Raw genomic sequence first — 21,104 nt, forward strand, 5'->3', positions numbered from 1 at the left:
CAGAGCAAATCGTTATTTGTAAGAAGGTGCGATGGAATCTCGCAAGGCTGATAGAGGAAGGAACTGTGGAGTGTGTGTGAGGAGGATTTGCTTGCTAGATGCAGGAAGCACCCCAAGAAATGATGGCCCATTTCCACCTTCGGCTGTGTCTGTGCAGCAGCGCAGGGCAGTCCTCTGACAGCCTCGGTCCCTGTGGCTTTGGGACATTTCTGGCTGATAATGTCCTAGCCCAAAGGGTTGTAGCATTTTGTACTTGCAGATGACTGAATTTCCAGAGCTCATTTAGTACCAGCTGAATTCTTTGAGAAGATAGACCTTCTTCTTCTTAGCATCCAGGGTGCTCGTGGGGCTGAATTGTGTGCTGCGTTAGCAAAGGCATCGCTGACGGCTCCGGTCGTCGTGCTTGGGCTGAGGTTTGGGTGGGAATGCTGTGAAGCGGGGTAAGGGCAGACCAGGGAGGTATCTCGGGTAAAAGACCAACATGAACAGTATTGCCATTAATGTACTTGTATATAGACATATCCATGTTTTGTGCTTCTGTGTATTTTATATGTATAAATATTAAACATTTATAAATAGGTGTATAAGATGTATGTAACAAATGCAGTGGATATCTCCAGTGTTAACAGTGATGAGGTATAAACCATCTACTGTGTATTAACTCTACAGTAAGTATGCTTATATATCTATATATATAAATAAAAATTACATCTGTCTTTTGAATTTGATTTCATCATTTTTTAAGACTAAGTGTACAGCTCCAGCTTTGCTTCCTCACAGTGGAATATGTAGTGCTTCACATTATAGGCCTGTCTTGTTCACAGCCTTGTACCCGTCAAGAGTAGCTGTTAACATGAGTGTCGTGTCTGGAGAGACATTCAAGACAAAGATAAAGAGGAATTCTGCAGATCTCCCTGAATCTGTGAAAAGTTTTTGCTAAATTAAAAGAAAAAATGAAGCCATATTTTTCAGCCTTAGAGTAGTGAAAAGCTAGAAATTACCTTCCAGAAATAGCTAAAAAAGAGAGGTCGCCTCTCAGTATGATGATATATCTGAAATAAAAGAAATGTGGTAGTACTTTCTAAAGGAAGACAATAACCCCCACCAAACCCAAAAGAAAATAAATCTTTCACTTAGATGAGAATAGTAGTAAAGATAAAAAAGATTGCTTTAATTTTTATCATTGATTTGAAGGCAAATAAACAGTCTGTCTCCAGGGCTTAAGACTTCTAAAATGAAAGAAGAATGTTTCATTGTTCTCCATTTCAGCCTCAAATATTCAAATCTAGGTTAGTTTCCTAGTCACTAGGGAGTCCATGATGTTGGGTTTGACTGCAAGCAGCAGTGTGCACAAAACAAGTGATGCATTCCAGCTTTTTTGCTGATCAAGTTTAAAATGATTACAGCAACTTGGCTAATTGTATTAATTTATTTCTTCTTTAGGCAAAATGGGGAAACAAAACAGCAAGCTGGCCCCTGAAGTGATGGAGGATCTGGTGAAGAGCACGGAGTTCAATGAACATGAGCTAAAACAGTGGTACAAAGGATTTCTAAAGGACTGTCCAAGTGGTAGACTGAACCTTGAGGAATTTCAGCAGCTCTACGTAAAGGTAAGTTATTTATTAAGTTCTTATTCTGTGGCCACAGAAAAAGTAACAAAGTAACATAAAGCAAAAACACAGTTAAGAGCTATCGTTCATTCAGATTAAACAGTACCTTCACTAGGAGAAGCAGTGGTGAATAGAAGGATATAAATGAGAAGTGCCACACTAGTCAGACCAGTGGTTCATATAGCTACAGGGACCAGAACCAAATGTTTAGGAAGAAAGCTGTAAATTACTCACAGAAAATTTACTTTCCTCACTCTGTAATGCGTGGGTATCTTTCACCTTCAAAAAGAGGCTCCAGCCCTGTTTATTAAACTGTGCTGTATCCTATGTAATACCACTGGATTATAAACTGCGTGATTGTTGGATCTACTCGTATAAAAGTCTGTTCTTTTGATTTCAACGGAGCTCTTGGGTTGGTGAGTTTTCAAGGCAATGTGGCCTGCAGACAAATTTTGCGTTGTGTACGAAGGAATTCCTCCATAAATTTTAAGTGTTGCTTTTCCTTTTTCTTTACTGTCTCCTTGCCCTTGTTATATGCAAAAGGAAAACCAGACTGCCTGGTTTATTTTCTTTTTATTTTTCATTATCAAGTGCAATGAAGTCTTTTCCTTGCATTTAGTATGTATTTATTCCGTAAAAAGAAGAGCATGGGGACAGCATGGGAAGTATATTCATGTTACAAAGATAATTATATTTTAATTCAGAATGGAGTGTCTGCTTAAAGGTCAGAGACTTCAAAGTAATTTTAATTAGGAAAAATATTGGATGTCAATGATGAATAGTAGGATCAGAAAAGTTCATAAATACAATGTGAGGCTGAATAAAAATAAAAAGCCTTTAAAATGTGAGTAGTTAATATTGAGCACACTGACAATTTCTGCAGACAAGTGGAACTATCTGTCTCTTCCCTTAGATGAATAATACAGTCCTTTCCTGAATTTCCTCAGCCTTGAACCAGATCACTCTGTAAATTATTACCCAGTCCCATTTTTCCTCTAATGGATAGTCTAACAAAAACTACTAACTGCAGCTTACATAAATAAACTTCTGTCTTCATATTTTAATATTTATGGCTCAAGATGTTGCCTCACAATCCTGTTCTTAAAGAAGACTGAATTTGTAATAACTGTTGTTTTAAGATGAAAGAATTTTTTCTGCCTTCAAGTTTTGTGCTTTTTATCGACTGATAATTTATAGCTTCTGTTTTAAATAATACTTGGTGCACATCCACCAAGATTAGACGTCTAATTGTTTCTCTTACATGTTTCTGAGGAAAGTAAATGGGCTTTACAAAATATGGATTTCTAGCAAAGTACATCAAGCGTTTAACTCTTTATAAATCATTACTTTCTTTTTGGCACATTACAGTAAAGGAATTAAAATGTTTTATATGATTTTGTGTGCTGTGAGGAAAGATATCTTCTATCAGAGCTGTAAGGACTTTCTCCTTCAAAAGTTTGTTTAAAGTATTCACAGATAATTCACAAGATACTTTACCCATGGAAGAAATAGCAGAGATTCAATACCATGTTTACAAAATGGTGGTGCAAAATATAAAACAAAGAGCATAGCAATATTTTAGTCTTGAAATATGGAGACAGCTCCGTAGTCTTACTGAGGTGGAATATTGGCTTTAGTTTTATGGTCTCTCTTTTTTTTTTTTTTTTAGAAATGCAGATCAAATAAGATTCTCTCCTTTGCTTCGGTAGTTAAGCTTTTAAAGATCTGCTCTTTATAATGTTGCTGTCATATATTTAGCTAGTCTATTACATTTGTATATATATATAGCATCTCTATCCAGGGTGAAATGCTAATTTTGCAGAAGTGAAATACCATTAGCTTTAGTGAGTCCAGAGCTTTACTTCTACATAGAAAGAAATACTTGTAAAATAATGGCCCTTAGCGCACCGAGAATCAACACTCCGAGTGTCGGTGGTGGTGGCAAGCTCTCCTATGTAGGACATTCTGCTTGCACCAGCTGCTGCCTGCAGGCAAAGTCCCAGGTGCAAAATGTGATCTTTGTAGGAGAAGCCACCAGCAGGAGTCCCAAATCATTATTGTTAGATTTAAAGCATTTTGGTTCTTTTAATGCATATTCAGGGTAAAAATTAAAGCATGTCTTGATTAGTTATTTCTCTGTGTGATCTTATAGTTGAGAGAGATGACATTTTATCTGGTGTCTGGATTGGATTTTATCCAAGAAGACTCCCAGAAATAAATATATTTGGAAAAGAAATTATAGGACTTATTTTCAGTTATGAGTTACATTTTCTTTAGATGATATTATGTCTTTGCTCATGAGAGTTGTGTGGTGCACTTACACCCTTTCATCATTCCATGTGAAGGTGGTCTGACTAAGTTATAAAGATCTTCTTTTACTCAAACCCAGCAGAAAATATCCTCAGCTTTAACAGCAAAAACATATATATCTTTTAGTTTTAACAAAAATGGCCTACCAATTTTACTGGACTTTCAGGTCTGCAGAATTTACTTCATTCAAATTTTGTAGAACCCTGAAAACCTGATGACAAAAATGTTTATTGAATGAATTATGGTTTCGTTATTGTCGGTTATTTTTATTTTTTAGTTGGTATTTCATTGAGAGAGGTAGCAGTAGTTTAATGGGCAAGACTCAAATGTTTGTCTATATGAATGCACCTACATTAACATTTTAGGTTAGATCAGGAGTGTTATTTTGAGATGAATTTTCCATTTTTCTCCACTGCTTTTCCATCATCATTGTGGTGTGATCTTGCTGCACACAAACTGCATTTTTTTGAAGATACTTAACTAAAAGATGTGTTCTGGGGTCAAACCCTTCGTATTACTGTATAAAATGCCTCCTAATAGACACTTAGTCTATGGGACCAAGCTAGAGCAGGTCTGAAGTAAAATATCCAGAACATATATGATCTGGATGTCAAGTCCTCAGCACTAACTCTTTCGCTCTACCTATTTGCTCTAATTGTACTGATGTATTTACTGATGTACATGTGGACTGTACTGAATAGAAGGGGGAACTACTGTAGCTTGGCTTGGAAGCCTTTGTTATGGAAGTTCCCATTATGAACACAGCTATGCAATGCTTAAAATAAATAGCAGTTATACAAATGGACTCTACAGAAAAATTGTTTGAAGCACTTCTAGTGAAAGGGTCTATAAAAATATTTAATCAAGAATACTTCTTTTAAATAGACAGCTAATAGGAGGAAATTTATACTGTAGCATATTCAGCATTGTTTGCAATCTAATGAGTTCAGTAAAAAATATTGCTACTTTTTTTGGATGTCTAGATTTTTGGGGGTGATCCAGAATCTCTGGCCAGCTGTTAAGGTTTGTGTTTGATTCCACAGTGCTGAATGAGGTGAATACTTGAACAGTTTTTGCAGTATTTTACTGGAAATTTGTTTATATATTATAAGCCCAGATCCACAGATGCTGCAACGCTGAGTTAGCTGCCCTAACAGTCTGTACAGAGCATGGGAGAGGCAGGAATTTATGGATACCATTCTGAAAAAGCTAAAATCAAGCCAGCACATTGTACACAAATCTGCCATTGCAAACCCACAAGATAATGCTCAAGACGGGAATATATTATTAAATTCTACCTTTCTGCAGGGCATAATCATCTGTATTCACATGGGAGTTGCATCCTGGAAATCTGTCCTGCAGAGAACTGTCTAGGACATTGGAAGTAAAAGCAAAATCAAGTGACCAGAGTCCTTTTTCTTTCTCTCATAAGTAAAAAAGGAATGAGGATAAGGTAAATGCCTAATTTTTACCACAGTGGTTTAAGAACTCCTCAAGCTGTAGGAAATTGGGAATCAATTACCATGTCTGTGTAAAGAGTCTGACTCTGCGCTGCTCACCTTCTGCCAGAGTGCCCTACCTGTGATAAGACAGGCCCTTCTGGGCTGCTGGCAATATCGCAATTAACCTCTCTATCTACGGGAAATAGTGATTAGTCTGCAACCTGCAGTTTCCGTCTCCAAAGAGAGTGCCTTACCCGTCAAGCTACAACCATGCTTTCTTTTTTGCCTTTACTTTCTTTCTATCCTAAGAAGTCTTTAATTCTTTTTTCTAAAGTAAAACAGCATAGCATTGTGGGTAGAGAGCTGAAGAAAAATAATTTTAAAAAGTCACATTAAAATAAAATATACCAGTAAAACATTCTGGATTCTTCCTGTTGTTCTTTAGGGTTTATTTCAGTCTAAAGGGCCAAATATATTTTGCTTTAACATTTTTGAATTCACTGGGTTTAGATGAATATGCCCTAGAGTATGTAAGCATGCATAATCAGTACTAATGTTCACAGGAATTATGTGTGTTTATTAAGTGGAAAATAGGCTTCTATAATGTGATACTTCTTGGAACTGGGTCACTGAACACAAGAAGCGTATTCTCTGGATTAATAATAGAAGCAAGCACCAATGGTCCTTTAACTGGAAGGGTAGGGTTGGGATTCATCATACTATAATGCTAGTATTAAATAAAGCGAATTGCTTTCTGAATTTGTTGTACATCTATTATTTAGCTATGTTGTTGGTTTTTAAAGATAAAATTGAACTGAAAATTTATAGTAATGTGCTTTTGATTAGTTGCAATCAAATGATTTGTCATATTTTTGGCTTCTATCTCACATTTCCTGTCTTGAAGGGAATTGATTTCTAGTCCTTCATTTTGACAAGTGTAGAACAAAGGAATCTCAAAAATCTATTGAAATTTAAGTGGGTATATTTGTGGCATCTTTTTCTCTATCCAGAATTTCAAGAAAGACTAACATCCTTTTAAGGATGACATGGAGCTCCTCAAAACGTTAGATTAGACTTGCATTTCAAGCTTTCCATGGATGTGAAGAAGTAGGATTCCAGAACAGCACAGCTGTGTTTACAGACAGCCCTAACATAGATGCAGTTACACTGGTAAAACTGTGCTTTTTCTGGGTTCGTTTCTTTTCACTGGATGAGCTAAGCTGGTCTTACAAGTGCACTTTAGCCACTTAAGTTCTCCCTGTATTAGGAGAACTTTTTAGGTGTATTATACCAATATTCCTACATTGCTAAAGAACTATGGCCTGTTTAGAAATCAGGTAGATTATCAAAAATACTTGTATATCTACTCATACAATGGATTTTAACCTGTGCTGTTGCTACCTTCCAGAAGATCACATCTGGACTGCTTGCAGTCCTCCCGGACAACAGGGCCATATGTTTGATGGATATACCATCTGATATTAACTGCAACACAGAAAACATCAAATTTATTTCTTTACTTGTAAATTTGACTCTAAAAATCCTTAAACAGGTTAATAGCACTGCTGTGTTATTGAACCTTTTGAATTAATGTGGAATAATAAAACTATTATTGTTACATTAGAGCCAATTAGAAATGGCATTGGATGCAAAAAAGTAAAGCAAAGACAGCTGTGATCCAGAGATATTGCAATGTAGCTCTGTAAAAAGTAGCATGTAAATAAACAGACAATAGGGTCTAGAATGAAATAACAGTAACATTATTGGCAGAAGTGAGTTTTGCTTTGAGGGAATTTGTAGAACATCTGCTGGGTGAAGATTTCTAATGTATTTCCCAAGCTCTAAATCAAAATCTACACATTTGACGCAATTAAAGTAAAATCATCAGAAATAAATTCTCATAAAGAGGAAAAAAAAACATTCACCAGAAGTGAAAATTCCTGTGAAAGGAAAATTAATATAACAGAATCTGAAGGGGAGAGTGTAAAGTACTGATGAAAAGCAAATGTGTTTGCGCTCCACCATTATTACAGGGGAGTGCTTTTCAGGCTGAAGTATGTATTTAGTGCTGCAAAGCTGTGTTAAAATTGGGTTCTGATAAACTCCAGAAACAAAAGAGATCACAATCTCTTTTCATACAGAACGTGGTTAAAAAAATGGCATGGTCTTGTTGCCTCTATGTCTTCTATGCAAACTGCTTTTGCCATTATTCCTCCTCCTCCTCCTTGGACACATGAATAGGCAGGTGCTGTGCCAAAATCCAGGCCTACTAGAAAACCGCATAAGAAGCTTATTATATAGTTCAAACAGAAGCCAGAATTATGCAGTATGAACTTTAAAACAAAGGGCCCGAATGGTCTTTGCATATAAAAACGGCATAAAACAAACCCTGAAGGCAGTGTTAACTTTGAAGCTGATTTTAAATGCTTCAGGAAAGAGGGTGATTCTTGTAACAACCCCTTCTGCTGCATTTCTTTCTATACACCGAACCCAGGAAAAGTTATAGCTGGACTTAATATCATTTTATGGAACATCTGTTAAAATTTGTTGGTAGTATCCAGAGCTTTAAAGATCAGCAACCGTACTGAAAAAAAAAAAAAAAGACCAAATTAACATAAATTCTCATTAAAACTGCAAAGTAGTTTGAAAATAATATTTTTTTCAGAAGAGGACCAGCATACTGAGTAGTGAACTTTTCTGAAAAAATATGTCATAAATCACAACACTGGATTATAAAAGCTTTTAACAACATAGAATGAAATTGGTTTAGATTGAAATCCTAGTCTCATTGAAACCCATGGGAGTTTTCATTCCTGTTCCTTATTTAAGAACTTAGAACTGCAATGAGCTCTTGAAATTGTTTATCATCATGAGACCTAAGTCCTGGGAAATCTGGTGTGAACTCCATTAAAATCCTGCAAACTGGATTTGGAATCTGGAGGGCTCCTCTCATGAAGTGTGAAAAATATATACATGGCTAACTATCACTTAATGATAGCAGTTATTTGAAACCTAATTTTTTATGGCTAGAGAGTGGTGAGAATAATGGTCCCCAAGTTACAAGACAAGAAGTTTCAGAGGCAAAGAAGGACAAGTCCTCTTCTTTTTTTGCAGCAGCTAGTGGCTAATTTTAAAGGCTAAAGCATACTTTTCTATTCTTCTGTTGTGGATATGGCCCATATCCTCCAGAGGATCTCTGGAGAATCTGGATCTAGAAAATGAAGAAGTTGTACAATTCTAAGAGATGAAATCTAAATAGTGGCTTGTGGAGCATCCAGACTTGTGGGATGACTCTTCCTGCTGCTTGAACAGGTCAGTCATGTATGCTGGCACCCTTTCCATGAGAGGAACTCTGATTTCTATTAAGTATTGAATTGTTCTGTATACAGTCCTTCTGTGTGGTTCCTCTAAACTATCAAGACCAAAGCACTGGAAAGACTATATCTGGTCAAAGCAAGATGATCCAGCCTGGAAGGCTTAAAATCTCACCATGTATATGCATGTCCTAGTTTTCAACTTACGCTGATTAAAGAAGCCATGCTGGGTAAATTCTGCAACAAAAACATGCAAGTTATTTTTGTTGGTTTTTTTTTGTTTTTATTTTAACAGGAAGCTTGCCAGTTCCAAAAACTGTTATGCATTTTTATAAGGGACCTTGTTACTTTACAGCTCACCTTTGCTCTGTGTTAGATCCCTCAGAAAAATCACAATGATGAATTTGGGATGCTGTAATTATTTCTATAGTAAAACACTGAGTTCATAAATACAGTTACGATTTCTGTGAAGGATAATACGGAAGGAGTGGTGCAGCCTGGAAGGAGAGAGATGTTGATACACAGCATTGGAGAACTCAGGGAAGCACTGTCAGAGTCCCAAAGCTGTCATGTTGTTCAGGTCTGCTACTTCTCTTGTAATGATATTTATTTTATCACTGTCACAGTAGTCCTTACAGCAGTCATCAAGGCTGATCAGTGGTTCACAGTCTCTTCCCAACCTGTTGCAAAAGTCAAGTGTTTTGACCTTCTTTCTTCCTGAAACTCCCTATCTACTAGCTCACTTCCTATCACATCAGAGGTTTGCTTTCTTAAGAGACGTTATGGGGGCTGCTGTCTCCCATGGACCACGGGATCCCTCCTGCTCAGCTGCCGGAGCCAGCCCGGTGCTCCCAGGACTCTCTCCTGGGAGGTCGCCCTCTCCTGGGCCGATGGACATAACTGCTGCTCTCCTGTTTGCAGGATCAGCCAGGAGCAAGGCTGAGTGTTTATCATGCACACACACACCCCGGAATAGGGGAAAATACCGACGCTCGCCCCCAGCAGCTGCTGCCCAGGTGCGCGGGTGCCACGACCTGCGGTCCAGCTCCGGCCATGGCACCGGGATGTTCACGTCACTGTTGCTGTGACCCCCATCGCTGGCATGTGGGACACGCGGCCCCACGACCCTGGTTCCGCGCTGGTGCTGGGACCCTCCCTCGCCCCAGCACTGGCACCACAGACACGAGATCCCCTTGGCCTGGCCCTGGCCCAGGTGCTGGTCCGGATCCACTCGCTCCTGTCTCCCCAGTGCTGGTGCCTGGACCCAGCAGCACTTACACACGAGCACACAGGAAGATAGTTAAGAAGGGATTTAGTAAGAAGGCAGGACAGACGGTGGTGGTCAGGTGCAGGGCTCGATCAGACAAGCATACTGACCCACAACTGCTCACAGGCGACCGGCCCCTCTTTCACCCCTTCCCTCTATTCCCCTCTTTGTTCCCCCCCTCCAATCCAATTCCCCCAAATATTCCTTAGGAAGTTTTGCATAGTCCCACAGGTCCCCCTCTTCTCTAAAAATCTGTGTGTTCCTTTTGTTTCTTCCTTCTTTACAAAGTCCAGCTTGGCCATGTCTGCGGTTTCTTAGTAGTCCATCAGTAAGTGACCGAAGGATTTGCTCTTTGTCTTTGTCTCCCTTGTCAGTCAGGTTTCTGTCTGTGTGTTTTGTTTATGGTTTCCCCCTTTACTTTTTGTCCCTTTGCACTGAAAAGGTCCTTGATCAAATAACCTTAATAATGCAAGTGCTCTCACATTCCACATATTCTTACATCCTTCTCAACACAAGGAAGGGTGCTCTCAGAATCACTGAAACCCTGGAGGATAGTGTGGTGGAAAGAGGGTACAGGGTTACTGACTGTACTTTTCTAAGAGATACTCCCTTCTCTTGCAATCTAAATAAAACTAACCATGAGTGGGACATATTAAGTCTCCATAGTATGTATGGATAGTTGAGATACATTGAGATTAGATCACTTGCTTAATGGCTTGGGAAGGTGAGAGTTGAAACTGTATTTCACCGGTCAAAATATAAATGCATCTCATTTTATTTCTTGGGAGTGAGGGTTTTTTTTCATACAGAATGGTTTGGGAAAGGTTTTCTTTAAATTGCTGGGGTCATACACACACATTACAGTATAGCAGTCGTAGTCAGACTTTAATCAAATGTCTACATGTGATCTACACTGTAGATCTGCAACCTGCAGTTAAACTGTGACAACTTCTTAGTGGAAACCTGTATTTTAGATCTTCAGTAACTTTGATTAGGAAAACTGGATCATCCTAGAATTGTTCTAAAGGCTAGTAAGAATGCACCTTTTTATTTGAGACAAAGTGAACTGCGGTCTTTGAGGGACTTTAGCTTGTCACATTTCTTAAAGTATTAACATTTCTGTTTGTTTAAAATATAACAAAAACTGTTTGGTATTACACAGTTCCTGAAGGAACCTTTAAAACCAGGGCATTTCATTTCAGTACTGGAGTAAACAAGTACTGTGAAATGCAAAGTATTTCATTTCAAAACATAGAAGTGTTTTTCTCTAGTGTCAAAGTCTGTTTTCAATACCACATTAGTACACAAGACCTGTGGCTGAAAACAGCTTTCTTGTTTCATAAGATGTAAATGGGAACTGGGAGTTCTAAACTGGGCCCTATCTACCCCAGTACAGTATCTCTGACTCCGTGGCTTAACTTGCCATCCGTTCTCCCCCTTCCTCCCCAGTGAACTCAGCAATCCTTTCGCAAATTAAATTACCTTAGTGATATGTACAGCAGAGCTTCCTGGATGGACAGTTGTGATTCACTGTAGCTGGGTACAAATACTCCAAAATTAAAGGAGCCCAATTAGTCTGGAATAGCTATTACACCCGTTCGTTGCATCTCAACCTGTTCCACACCCTTCACAGGCCTTCCTGCTTGCAGTGCAGGGTATGAAAGTCACTTCCTCTGTTTTGCTTACCTTCACGTAAAAGACAATCAGCAGTAAATGAGTAGCCAGCATGGGCAGGAGAGGAAATGACTGAAAGCCTGAAAGTGTATCTGTGGGAGGGTAGAAGCAGGGAACGAATATGCAAAGCTGTGTGCCTTGTTTGTGGCACTTTGATGTGGCAAATTACTGCTAGCACTGTAACGCACGCTGCTGTGTGTACCTATAGCTAGGTAGGTAATGAAGTGTTAGCTATGTTTACAGGGGTCTGGGGTATGCAGAGACATCTGTGAGCTCGCTTAGTTATCAGTTTAAATGCTCTTTATTATCATGTAGATGTTAGTTGAGATTCCAGTCAGGTTTCTACTAATCATAGTCTGAATGTTTCCATTACCTTGGGATATCAACCTTATTTTTCTTCAAAGAGAGTAAATTTTTGTCTTTTCATTTTTAATTAAAGCTTGTAGGAATTGCCTTTTTTCACCGACAAACCTATTGATTGCTGAGTTGAGATGACTTACCACTACTTGGCATAAGATTTAGCTGTCTTAATTGTATATTCAATCAAAAACAAAACAGAACAAGAATAACGTGGTTTGGAAGATAAGGCAATCAGTGCAAGGAAATTCAGACTACAGGAAATTTTTGCCATATTTCTGGAATACATATGAAACATTTTCAGTCAAGGTTGGTGTGAAATCCACCTCTGTATGAAGTTGTGAAGTCTGGCTGTCTGGTTGTACTAATAGTCCAGAATGAAGGCATAGCTTTAAATAAAACCTCCCTGTAGGTCCAGAAAAGCAGTAGTATAAGCAAAAGTGTAAATCAACACCACAGTTCACCTCAAAGAAAGCATCAAAGTCTATTTGGGATTAGTTCAATGCTAACAAAGCTAGTTAAAAAAAAAAAATTCTTAACTCATTAATTGCAGTAAGATTTTATATGGACCTTGTCAGAAGTTTTCAACAGAAATATATTCAATTACAAAGTTATTTCTAGATGCCTGTATCCCCTTTCTTTCATAAGAATATATCCCAAAATTACTGTTATTCCTTATTAGGAAATCACACACCTCTATGCATATTCATGAACCTTTAGAGCTTTCTTTGAATGATACTCACTAACTTGCTCCTCTATCAAACTGATTGGGCTAGGAGAGTTGAAACCCTTCCCTTCGTGACTATCACTTATGCCTCATTTCTCAGCCTGTTCTTTGCAGCTGAAGAATTCTTCCCTACTTATATTGGGCTAGTTTTAAGATTTTTACTTTTAGTAAACTTTAATTACTTTAGTATTACTTTTTTTTTTTCCTTGAATAAGATGATTTTGTCAAGAGAGATTATAAAGAAATACCTGTTTTCTATTTTTGGAGTTTCAGGGGATACTCTACTCCCCTAAGGTCTGAAACTCAAGGTCTAAATACTATCAAATCTTGTATAATTAAGACAAAAATCAAGGTGGAATTCATATTTATGCTAATGTCTGTTTTCAAGTGCTTCATGAAGTGAAGGAAGTTGACTATGTGTGACTGGTGTAAAGCATTGCAACCTTGCCCATGCAGGGTGTATTTGCCTGGCCAAAGTGCCATACAAACATGGCTACACTTTTACATACCCAGCTTAGATGCCTCTTCATCACACTGCACATCTCATAGCAAATCCTTATAAACATCAAACAACTGGCTGTCTTGCTACCTTAAGCCAAGACAATTAGTTTGCTGGGACTCAACTTAGGGAGAGGTGATTTGAGATATAAAAAAGATCCCAAGAAACATGAGTTTTAGCTACATGATTATTGTCTTGTGCTAATAGCAAAAACCTAAAAAAAAATGATTAAAGATAAGGGGCAGTCCTTGAGTTTGTTTTCATGTTTGGAGGGTCCAGGCACTACTACTTCTTATGTCCATGTTGAGTAGACCTGTGTCCCTCTTCTAATACCTTTCTGGTGTACTGGAAGCACTTGAAATTGTGTTGATGTTTATTAATGTGGCAATTACAGTGGCTAATTTTATAATATATGCCAGTGCAGATAATTATGTAATTAAACTATGTAAATGAAATGATGCAGTTATCTAAGAACGGAACAGTTAAAACAGGAAATTATGCAGTAAAAACCTTGCAAGGCATCACAGATAAAGCCTGCAGATGACTTCAGAAGACTTCTTCCTTCCTACTGTGGTTCTCTTTTCATCAGCTTAAACTCCAGCCAGCCGCTATTCAGCCAGCTGCTAAACATGCGTAGCTGGAAGTTGACACTCTTTGGCTGTGGTCCCAGTGCAATGTGGATGTCCTCAGTCCTTCCAGACTCTCCCTACCCCCACACAAGCAGGAGGGATGCAGTTGTTCTCCCACTAACCCACCACTTGCTGCTTTCCCTCTCACAGATGCTGGTGTCGCTTCGGCAGGTCAGGTGCTACCACTTGTGCTCGATTAATACTCCTAACCTTATTCAGGAGTAAAACCCCTCTCCTTTCTTCAGGGTCCAATTTCTACATTTCTGTGTATATTGTCTTCAGCCTGCTGAATCTTGTATTATGTGTGGGTTGATAACCTTGATACAAACATTATAAACACCTATTAAGCTATTTCCTGTTTCCTGACTGGGGCAAGACGTGACAGCAGTTGAGTGCCTTGAGTTCACAGCTGCTTTGTGGTGACCAAATCATAAAGTTGTCCTGGAGGAAGAGAGTCATACTATTTCTTGCACATCTAATGCCATAGGAAGGTTTTGCTGAGCACCTGCTTCACAGTAATGGTACTGCACACGCAATTTTCTTCTCATCTCTTCTGTTGCTCTTTTTTTCAGAACAAAGGACTCCTCGATACTCAATTTCTTCCTTTGAAGAATCACAGTTCCCAGTAGTTGACTTCATTAAATATAAAGTCTATACTTTTTTTTTTTTTTTTAAGTAATGCTTCAAATAACTGTTGGTCTGAGACGGGTGAATTTCTGAGTTCCAATATATGCTGGTTCTTCAGTCAGAGAAAGCCGTGATTAAAATCCAGAACAGCTCTTTAAAGATTATCTGATGTCTTTTACATTTTTGAGCTGGAAGAAATGCTGGTAGATGAAATATTCTGAAAATAGGACTTTGTAATGGAAATAGTTATATTCTTTAATGGTAAGAATGTTATGTTAATATTGGCTTAATGAAGCAACCATTTATCTATCAATTAGTTCTTGCTATAGATAAATACAGTATGTAACAAGGAAAGCCCAACAAATTAGTGGCCTTGTGCTGCAACTGCAAACTCTGTGCTGCAAATTAACCCCTGTGGTGTATCAGTTTATCCGTTCATTTATTTTTAAGAATCTTTTTTCCCAGGAGCTTTTCTGTGTGACAGGAAAAGCTCTCTGCGATTGGTGTTTAATGGGCATGATTTTATTTTCACAGAGACATAAATTCTGGAGTTATTCTACTGTATGGCCCAAGAATAAGGAGAATAAGGACAGTTTCTGCTTCCTGAGTCTTCTACTCTGGGATGTTCTTGATTAAAAAAAAAAAAAAATCATGAAAGAGCTCACTGGCTCTAAAAGAGCATGTGAGGAAAGCCTGTTTTCACTCTCAGAAGATTAAGCTGCTTGTATAGATCACCAGTAGATCTAAGGCAATAAAGCTGAATAAAAAAACAAAAAGGTAAATGGTGGAAATAAAAAGAAGTTTTTGTATTCAGCAGTTTCTCCTAAAGTCATGTATCTTTTTGTCACCTCTATGTAGGAATAATGACATTTCTCCAAGGAAAAAAAATGTATTTTTTTTTCTTCAAATTAGTTTACAGAGACAGAATTAAACACATTCAATAGAAATGATATTAGCATATAATCAAATATATTGAAGGCTTTTGAAAATGATTAGTTTTGCACACAGTCTTCTAATAGACATCCTATAGAGGTGGACAGTCAGTGGGAAATTGCCTCTTGAACTCCATCCAGTAGGGGATTGTCAGTGTCAGATAAAAGAACTGTGTTCTGATTCTATCCAAGAGTGGAATTTTCTCCTGCACAGGCACAATAAATACTTTTTTTTTTCTAGAAAAAAAAGAGGCTGCAAAGTTGGCCTATCTGAACAAAAGTATGTTGTGCTTTACACACAGGAAAAGCTCAAGAACAGTTAATCCCTATGGAAACATTTTGTCTGCGTTATCGCCAATAGTGCTTGCCTTCAGGCAGTTTTCAGTTATATGTTTCCATTTTCTATACATGAAGCCAGTGTTCTTTATTTCCACATGATTGTTCATCTCAATCATTTTCTTTGCTTTCATCTATTTTGGGCTCATGCACATGCTTTTTACATATTGCCAGGGTACTGTGGGCTATATTTAAGTTTCCAGATTCATAGAAATATTGTTCTACTTACAATGCTACGAAATCCAGTACTTAGCCCTAAAAGGACTGCTGATTTCCATGTGATCACTCATGTCACTGTCAAGTACGCAAGAGGAAAAAAAAGCTTTTTACCTTTCCTGCTGCCCTTTTATGTATAGTAAAAATTGGATGGTATAAAAATTCTGTGAAAGGCCTGTATTTGTGTGGTGTGAGCGAGTTAATAACACCCACTGGTTGGTGCACGTGATGCAGAAGACAAGAAGAATTCAGTCTCCCAGTTCTTATCGCAGCACATTGGTGTGATAGCTGGGTCAAGGGACAGCTGAAGTTGTGTTACTGCGCGGACAAGAATGCCTGTTTTGCAGCCAAAAGAACAGCAAGCAAGGAAAAAACAACTAGCTGTAGGAGGAGCAATCTCTGGTTACAATGCAGATCATCTCACCATATAGCAAAACAGAGTGGTAGTAGTGTACAAACCACATGTATAACGGAGTGGAAGCATTATTATGCGGGGCAAGAGTTTGACCAAAGTAAAAATGGCTCATGTATTTGTATTTCAGCCTCAATTCTTGTCACCTCTGGGTAAGCCCACAGGAGACAATATGATGAGAAAGTAAAAGGTTTAGTATGTGCTCTCCCCCAAGGAGTGAAGTGTCCTTCCTGGAGTGGGTCGGTAGATGCAACCCTGGCATCTCCAAAGTCCTGAACAGTCCTGGCTGTCAGGCATGCAGAGCCCTGCACTATATTCCCATCTTTTTCTTAACCATAATGTGCTTTTCTTTTCTTCTCAGCCAGCTCCTCTCCTCCTCTCCTAGGGCACTGGCTAGAGGAGCGGTGAAACCTGAAGTGACGTGTGTGCCTTTATCCTTTACTTCCCCAGCTTTTGAATTTCTGCAGCTCTACCTCGTTGGGCAAGGGACACTGCAACTTCAAGAGCAAAGAGAAACGTGCTGTTGGTTGTGGTCATTCAGCCTGTGTTGTGGGCTTTGTCATTTTATTTTAATTTACCTCTCTTTGCCTTAAGAAAAGGGCAGTACAACGTCAGAAAGCCAACCCAGTCCTTTATGCAAAGGGGAGGTTTACTTTATAGCTAAAAACATTTGTAAAACACGAGTCTGTTAGCTCTGGCAAGATTCTGCATAGCAAAGCAAAATGAGTGGGCATAGCGGGACTTTCCGTATTCAGGGTTAATGGAGCTTTTTGAGAAGCACTTTAATAAATGGCACTATCCAGAATCTTTTACTTGAACTCATTTTTTGAAATACCTATTTTAATCTTTGAAAATGTACATTTCTGATTTAGTTTATTTTCAAAGCTTTGGGGTTTTTTTCTTTTTCATCTTTTTTTCTTTTTTCTTTTTTTCTCTTTTTTTCGGCAGTAATTCCAGTCAAAGGAATGATGTGGTTTCAAACAGTAAAGATTTGAGTACTGAAACGAAATAAAAAAGAGAAGAAATACAGGCTGTATATAAATGTAAACTTGCTGCAGACCTTGGAATATTTAAAACAACGTATGTTTTTATAAACTTAAGGGGTTTAAACCTTAAGAAAGATGAAGATAACACTGTCAGGGGAACATTGTCTGGTGAACCCATTCCGTGTTTAATGTTATACATCTGTGGTAAAACATATAGTTCTGAAAAGAAATGTACTTCAGTCTTTAAATAAGTATTCCTTACATTATAAATTAACAGATTGAATAACTGCTGGTCTATTCAAATCCATGGGTGATTTGACACCTTCTGTGGGACCAAGACTTGGCTTGCATTTTACCAGTGACTTGTTTTATAACCTATGGTATATTCTGCAAAAAAATGACAGATGGTGTTGCAACTGATTTGTTGTGATTAGAATATGTTCACCTCTTTTGTTGTTTTGTGTCAGAATTACTTCTCTCTTGATAACTTTCACAAGCACATAATCTGTAACCAAGCTCATCCTCTAATAACAAACATAACACCTAGAAATGCACAAGAGGAGAAGCTGGTCCAGGCACTCCTGGGTCTCTCAAGCCATTGTGAATTTTTTTGGTTCATTGGCCAAACAATCTGTTTGGCCCGATGGTCCTTCTAGTGTTACCAGGCAAATATGGCCAAAATACTGTCTACAACTAGCACCATGGTTGTATCAGCTACTTGCTGGAGAAAATGAGTTGTATTATGGAAAACCACTGTTAATGGCATTTGATGATGGCTTCCTTTTCTAACAGGCAAATGGATTAAGCACCATGTCCAACCGTGGTTCTGGGGTACAGGTAGTAGGTGGCACCCTAGGAGGCTGAATAGCACTCTGGTAAGTCTCTGGATTGCAAGTTGGGAGCATTAATCTTCTTAGGTTTGGCCTGACGTTTTCACTTTTTTGTTTCTTTTGCCAGCAGCTGTCAACACAAGTATTGTATGTATTTTGGGTACATTGGATTACTCATGAATACTGTTAAGATAAACCAATACTTCACACACCTCAGTATTTCCAAATATAGTGCCTTGTGTTCCTCTCCCTCATTATGGCAACGTACCATTCTCTTTCCAAGTCACAAAACATAGGTCACCCAATCCATCCCCTTATCCCAGAATTGGATGGATTTTGCCCAAAAACTCTCCTGTAACCCATTCTTAAAAAGCTACCAGCTTTTCTAACCCCACCTTGGACAATCTGTCCTTATAATTGAAATCCAGCTTTATCTCTCTTTATCAATGTGAGAAATATGTTCACATGAGAGAAGAATGAGACCAGAAAACATCTCTTCTTCTCTGCTGGATCCACTGCATGTACATTAGTACTGTTCATCCTGGACTACATTTTATAGTTAAAATCAAAAAAAGGAAGAAAGAAGCTATCACAACTGCTCTCCTTCCAGCTAAAAGAAACTAGCTGAGATCCTTTTCTGAATTATCATTCAGTTGACTACAGTTGTATAAGGAAGCTCCTCCCAGAGGCTGATCAAGCTGTCATTAACTCCCTCTTCCTAAGAATTTGAAAGGTCATGGAGAACAGGAGAGGTGCCTGAGGACTGGAAGAAAGCCAGTGTCACTCCAGTCTTCAAAAAGGGCAAGAAGGAGGACCCAGGGAACTACAGGCCAGTCAGCCTCACCTCCATCCCTGGAAAGGTGATGGAACAGCTCATCCTGGATGTCATCTCTAAGCATGTGGAAGACAAGAAAGTGATCAGGAGTAGTCAGCATGGCTTCACCAAGGGGAAATCATGCTTAACCAATCTGATATAGCCTTCTCTGATGGAATGACTGCCTGGGTAGATGAGGGGAGAGCAGTGGAGGTTGTCTACCTTGACTTCAGCTAGGCTTTTGACACTGTCTCCCATAACATCCTCATAGACAAGCTCAGGAAGTGTGGTTTAGATGAGTGGACAGTGAGGTGGCTTGAGAACTGGCTGAATGGCAGAGCTCAGAGAGTTGTGATCAGCGGTGCAGAGTCTAGTTGGAGGCCTGTAGCTAGCGGTGTCCCCCAGGGGTCAGTCCTGGGTCCAGCCCTGTTCAACTTCTTCATCAATGACCTGGATGAAGGGACTGAGTGCACCCTCAGCAAGTTTGCTGACAATACAAAACTGGGAGGAGTGGCCGATACACCAGAGGGCTGTGCTGCCATTCAGAGAGACCTGGACAGGCTGGAGAGGTGGGCAGAGAGGAACCTCCTGAAGTTCAACAAAGGCAAGTGCAGGGTGCTGCACCTGGGGAGGAATAACCCCATGCAGCAGTACAGGTTGGGGGTTGACCTGCTGGAAAGCAGCTCTGCGGAGAAGGACCTGGGAGTGCTGGTGGACACCAAGTTAAGCATGAGGCAGCAATGTGCCCTTGTGGCCAAGAAGGCCAACGGTATGCTGGGGTGCATCAGGAAGAGTGTTGCCAGCAGGTCGAGGGAGGTGATTCTCCCCCTCTACTCAGCCCTGGTGAGGCCCCATCTGGAGTACTGCGTCCAGTTCTGGGCTCCCCAGTACAAGAGGGATGTGGCACTACTGGAGCAAGTCCAGCGAAGGGCTACAAAGATGATTAGGGGACTGGAGCATCTCTCTTATGAGGAAAGGCTGAGAGAGCTGGGCCTGTTCAGCCTGGAGAAGAGAAGGCTGAGAGGAGATCTTATCAACGTGTACAAGTATCTGAAGGGAGGGTGTCGAGAGGATGGAGCCAGACTCTTTTCAGTGGTGCCCAGCAACAGGACATGAGGCAATGGGCACAAACTGAAACACAGACAGTTCCATCTGAACATGAGGAAAAACTTCTTCACTGTGAGGGTGACAGAGCACTGGCACAGGTTGCCCAGAGAGGTTGTGGAGTCTCCTGGAAATATTCAAAACGCGCCTGGATGCAATCCTGTGCAATGTGTTCTAGGCGACCATGCTTGAGCAGGGGAATTGGACTTAGACGATCTCCAGAGGTCCTTTCTAACCTCAATCATTCTGTGATTCTGTGATTTGGAGTGACTGGCTGTTATGATGCAGCCAGTTGAAAGTTCAGATGTTGTAGGGCACTTTTACATAGTTACTAAAATGGAATTTGTTCGCATAGTACTCAGCCCAGTATTACAGGAAAAACATGAGAGCATGTTATTACTGGAAAAAGATAAGCATCTCCAGTGGACACATCATCTCATAAGAAGATAGATGTATAAGATAGATGATGTAAACTGTTCTCTGAAGGTACCTATCTACCTATATCTAAAGAGTGCCAATATACTGTTAGATGACTATAGCTGGGAGAGAGGAATCCAGATGTTGATAAGAGGTATTTAAGAGAAGAAGAATTTTTTGTAAGAAATTAAAAATTAATCCCAATTACAAGATATGACAGATGCTTTATAATGTTGTTTTGAAAACATAAACATGTTTCTTATAAGGATCTCATAATGTCCTCTTAGCAAACAGTAAAAGCCACAGAGTTGAACTCACTTTACCTACTTTTTTTTGTTACTATTAAAATCAAAGGACCCAATCTTGCTGCTGCTGAGGTTATTAGCAAGTTTTTCTTTCCCTTCAGTGGAAGCAAGATCAAGTCCTGAATGGACTCAAATAGACAATGGGAAAATAGCAACTGAGATACATAAAGAAAAAGTGTTCTTTTAGGAATTTGTAAATTCTTTCTTTGCTTAGCTTAGTGCAGATTCATACCACAAAAAAATGGTTGTTTCTGACTTTTTATTGGTATTATGATAATTATAATAATTACTTTAAA

General features: G+C 39.1%; 1 protein-coding gene across 1 annotated transcript in view; it reads left to right on the forward strand.

Annotated features, from left to right (window-relative positions):
- The window catches only part of VSNL1 (visinin like 1), a 99,420-nt gene that overhangs the window by 41,579 nt on the left and 36,737 nt on the right, over positions 1–21,104 (forward strand). The window contains exon 2 of the mRNA XM_067294838.1: positions 1,444–1,610. Within this exon, the coding sequence (XP_067150939.1) occupies positions 1,449–1,610 (162 nt within the window). The 5' untranslated portion in view covers positions 1,444–1,448. The remainder of the gene's footprint in view (positions 1–1,443; positions 1,611–21,104) is intronic.

This window comes from Apteryx mantelli, chromosome 3 (assembly GCF_036417845.1).
Source record: "Apteryx mantelli isolate bAptMan1 chromosome 3, bAptMan1.hap1, whole genome shotgun sequence".
In the NCBI taxonomy this organism is placed as follows: Eukaryota; Metazoa; Chordata; class Aves; order Apterygiformes; family Apterygidae; genus Apteryx; species Apteryx mantelli.